This window comes from Natrix helvetica (assembly GCF_964273705.1).
Source record: "Natrix helvetica genome assembly, chromosome: 4".
Classification (NCBI taxonomy): domain Eukaryota; kingdom Metazoa; phylum Chordata; class Lepidosauria; order Squamata; family Natricidae; genus Natrix; species Natrix helvetica.
The window spans coordinates 134,125,921-134,130,307 of NC_138550.1; the positions used below are offsets into that span (position 1 = coordinate 134,125,921).

The following is a 4,387-nucleotide window of genomic DNA, read 5'->3' on the forward strand; positions in this document are numbered from 1 at the left end:
GAGAAGCAACTTAGAACTGAGGAGAAACTTCCTGACAGTTAGAACAATTAATCAGTGGAACAGCTTTCCTCCAGAAGTTGTGAATGCCCCAACACTGGAAGTCTTTAAGAAGATGTTGGATAGCCATTTGCATGAAACGGTATAGGCAGGGGGTTGGACTAGAAGACCTCCAAGGTCCCTTCCAACTCTGCTATTGTAAAATGTTTGGGATGGGGCAGGGAGGAGTGGTGCAATGATTGATCTATGTCTAATTTTCTATCTATCTAGCTTTTTACTTTAATGAGAGTTATTTTTTTCTCATTATAGATACTATTTAGCATTAAAACATGGATATGAGGCTGTATATATACCAAACAGTTCCACCAGCAGCAAGTTATGTTTGGGGGAAATGACTGATATAAGTATGCTTCAGCTATTTAAAGCCATCTTGGAAAGCACCCCCCAGCTTATCCTTCAGATCTACATTGTGATGGCATCTGACGACTCTACGTTTTCTCAATGTAAGTCTAATCTGTATTAAAAATGCAAAGGTGCAGTGTACTTGTAAAAATAGTTTTCTGCAATATACAGTGAAGATCAAGATTAAGGTTTGCAAAGTGTAATCAATTATTACCTTTAACAGTAATTAAAATATTTAAGTATATTAATCCTTGCATAATTAAGTATTAAAATATAATATAAAGCCTTAGTCAATTTTAAAAAGACTTTATCTAGAATAAACACTTCCACCAATTTGGGTACCTTTACAGAAGGAGATTATTGGCCTGGTAGCTGATTCGTAGTTTATTTTGCTTTTACTTTTATATTGGCTATAAACTGCTTTGGGAATATTGTCATCCCAGAAGGCTGCCAATAAATTTTAATAATCATAAACATCAATTCTCAAATCAAGGCAACATGAATTATGGCTGAAGATCTATGCCCTTTGGGGAATCCCATTAGTGCAGGTGGGTTAGTAGAAATTTTAGACCAAGTTGTTCATCTTCCTATGTTATCCACCCTTTTTTTTAAAAAAACTGTTTAATATAAAAATTGGCAACTTTTTTTGGCCTGAACTAACACTCCCTATTTTTGCTTTCGTTTAAAGATCTTTCCATCGCTTTGTCTTTCTGCAGCATTTCCTGTGCAACAGTGAACTTTCAGATAATTTTGCGAAAATCTCGGCCTGATAAAAATGAATTCAGTAGGGTATTTTGCAAACTTATATATCTTTTCTATAAACTCATGACATTAACTTCTTGGATACTTACCATTGTCTTACTCTCAATGTTGAACATTATAGGTTCTATTGTGCTGCTAATTTTTCTTTGGTTTGGAAATCTAATCTGGGTGATAAAGCAAAACACTGATTTTTGTAAATCTAAAGCAACAGAATATGTTTACAGAATGATTGTGGCAATCATTCTCATTTTTACCTTTTTTAATATCAAGGGAGAAAACACGGCAATTGTCCAGAGGGTTTATTATGTTTTTCGAATAATTGTAACTGTAATTATACTGTGCATATGCGGGTCCTGGAAATCATTACTTGATGAAAAAATATATTTGTCAACATTGATCATTATAGTTGTGATCTTCCTAATATTAGGTATTATTTCTCTTATTATATATTATATTCATTTTCATCCTAATATTTATTGCACACAAGATGAAATTGATGGACTAGGAGAAGAAAGAGAAGAACCCTGCAGATTTAGTAAATTTCTGATACAATAAAGGATGCTAGATTTGGTCTGCAAAAATATTTATGATTGTTAGATGGCAGTATATCATTTTGGAAACTTTTACTTCTTTGCTTCCACTAACCTTTGCAACCCCGAGCTAACAGTCCTAGTTGTACATATATAAACTAAGACTGAAATATATACATTTATAACAAAACTTGGAACAGTGTTTATAAGTCTGATTTTCAAGACATTCAAACCTATTTTGCTCCTTGACATTCAGGTAGGATCAGTGTGGTTTCATCAATTTATTTTCACCAAATCGTTTCCCTCACTCTCCGCTGACAATCCTTGTTATGGCGAAAACAAAAGAAGGAAGTATTATGCATCCTACCTTGATCGATGCAAAGTATTAATCTAATCAATAAATAATGGGAGGATAGTATATAGTCCTTTTAATACTGTCACAAGTAATCTTTGCCTTTTAATTGTGAAGTCTGAAAGAATGAGTACAGATAGTCCTTGACATAACAGCAGCTCATTTAGTGACCCATCAAAGCGGCACTGAAAAAGTGACTATGACCATTTTTCACATGGCCATTGCAACATTCCCATAGTCACATAATAATAATAATAATAATAATAATAATAATAATAATAATAATAATAATAATAATAATAATAATAATAATAATAATAATAATTATTAGATTTCTAGACCGCCCCCTCTCCCATGATCAAAGTTCAGATGCTTGGCAACAGAGTCATATTTATGATGGTTGGAATGTGCCTCAGGTCATGTGATCACCTTTTATGATCTTCTGACAAGCAAAATCAATGGGGAAGCCAGATTCATTTAACAACTGTGTAACTAACTTTACAAGTACAGTGATTCACTTAACAGCTGTTATAAGAAAGGTCATAAAATGGTGCAAAATTCATTTAACAATTTAATTAGTAACACGAATTTGGGGCTAATTGCTGTCATAAGTTGAGGACTAAATTGGGGACTAAAATATGGACTTAGGGCTCTTGAATGGCCCCGAGACCCTTTCAGGGACCACAAAATCATTATTTGCCTGTTTATGTTGAAAAATAATACAATTTTAAAATCCCATCAACAAACGTGACAAGTAATAGTGCTGGCTTATTCACCATTTTTAATTTTTACAGAAATATAGATAAATATAACCCATACAAACAAAATGTCTTTTGGGTCTTTCATAAAAATGGGAAGGGGTCCTGAATGGAAAAAAAAAGTTTACGAAAGACTGATCTATGACTTTCTCTAGGACAGGGGTGTCAAACTTGATTTCATTGAGGGCCACTTCAGGGTTGTGTTTGACCTTGGGGGCCTAGGTTGGGCATGACTAGGGTGGCATGACTTAGGTGGATGTGATTGAGGTAGGGTGGGCGTGGCTCAATGTTACCCCTGTGAGGGGCACCTGTGGTGGCTAAGTGCTAAAGCGGGACTTCCCTCAGACCCTCCCTTACTCTCATTATAATCTCCTTCCTTCCTTCGTTCCATTTCTTCTTTTCCCTTCCCTCTTCATTCTCCTTTCTTCTTCCTTTCCCTCTTTCCTTATTTTTCCTTCTTTGCTCTCTTACCATCTTTACATCTTTTTCTTTGTTTTTCCTCATTCCCTTTTCTCCTTTCCTGTCCCTTCTTGCATGCTCAAATGCAAAAGTGGAAACGTTTCATTTTGTTTTGTTTTTAATTTGCTTTGCTAGCGCTCTGCCAGCAAAAATGGAGCCTGGTGGGGCCCCTCTGGGCCCCATTTTTGGCTTCAACAAAGCCTTCTGCTTCCTGCGGCCCTTTGCCAGAGAAAATGTAGTTTGGGGAGGGGACTGTGCTTAGGCCCCGGGCCCTGTTTTTGGCCACCACAGCCTCCTGCAGCGCTCTGCCAGTGAAAATGGAGCTCATTTTCATTGGCAGTGGGCTGCAGGAAGCTATGGTGACCGAAAACAGGGCCTGTGTGTGTGTGCACAGCACCCCCAAGCTCCATTTTCACTGGCAGAGGCAAAGCAGGCCAGTCTTTTGCTCTTTCCAGGCGGCCCTGTGGGCGAGATCTAAGCACCCCATGGGACAGATCTGGCCTGCAGGCCTTGAGTTTGACACCCCTGCTCTAGGAACTCAAGAAGAAGTTTTGCACATCAAAATCTACTATATTATATGATTTACAAAATGTAAATGTTTCACAAGATATAGGAACTAATGTTGAACTAATGTTGTAGCATTGCATTAATAAGTATTCAATTAGAGGGAATAATATGTAAGTATGTGTTTTTTCTGATGCACCTTTTTAATGTTTTGATTGTTTTTTGGTTTTTTTTTTTTGGTCTTCTTTTGGAACTTTGTATTTTAACCTTGTTTTGAATAAAATAACATGTAATTGTGAACCAAGCCCACTCTTATTTATTTAATAAACTGTTATTCAATAATGATCTAGCTTACTGCAGAAATTTTCTACCTCTCCCTATTGCCTGCTTTATGATGATCACAAAAATGAATTTAGTGAAAGAAACAAAGTTTTCTCTTATGCTCATCAGGATGGAAGATTCCTGAGAATCATTAAAGTATTTTAAAACCTATCTGTGGTTTAGTCCATTCAACTCAAAGATAGGCTTTCTTCCATGTAATTTCTTGATTTCACCACGCGAGGGCTCATTTATTGGAACAAGATACAGATAAATACAGCACAGAGCAAAATTTACAAGCATTT

At 36.1% G+C, this 4,387-nt stretch overlaps 1 protein-coding gene across 1 annotated transcript; it reads left to right on the forward strand.

Annotated features, from left to right (window-relative positions):
- Positions 1–388: 388 nt before the first annotated feature.
- XKR9 (XK related 9) lies at positions 389–1,716 on the forward strand (the record flags this gene model as incomplete). The annotated part of the gene is made up of 2 exons (XM_081952790.1): positions 389–500; positions 1,088–1,716. The coding sequence occupies 2 exons, from the start codon at positions 389–391 to the stop codon at positions 1,714–1,716; spliced, it is 741 nt and encodes a 246-aa protein (XP_081808916.1).
- Between the last annotated feature and the right edge of the window lie 2,671 nt (positions 1,717–4,387).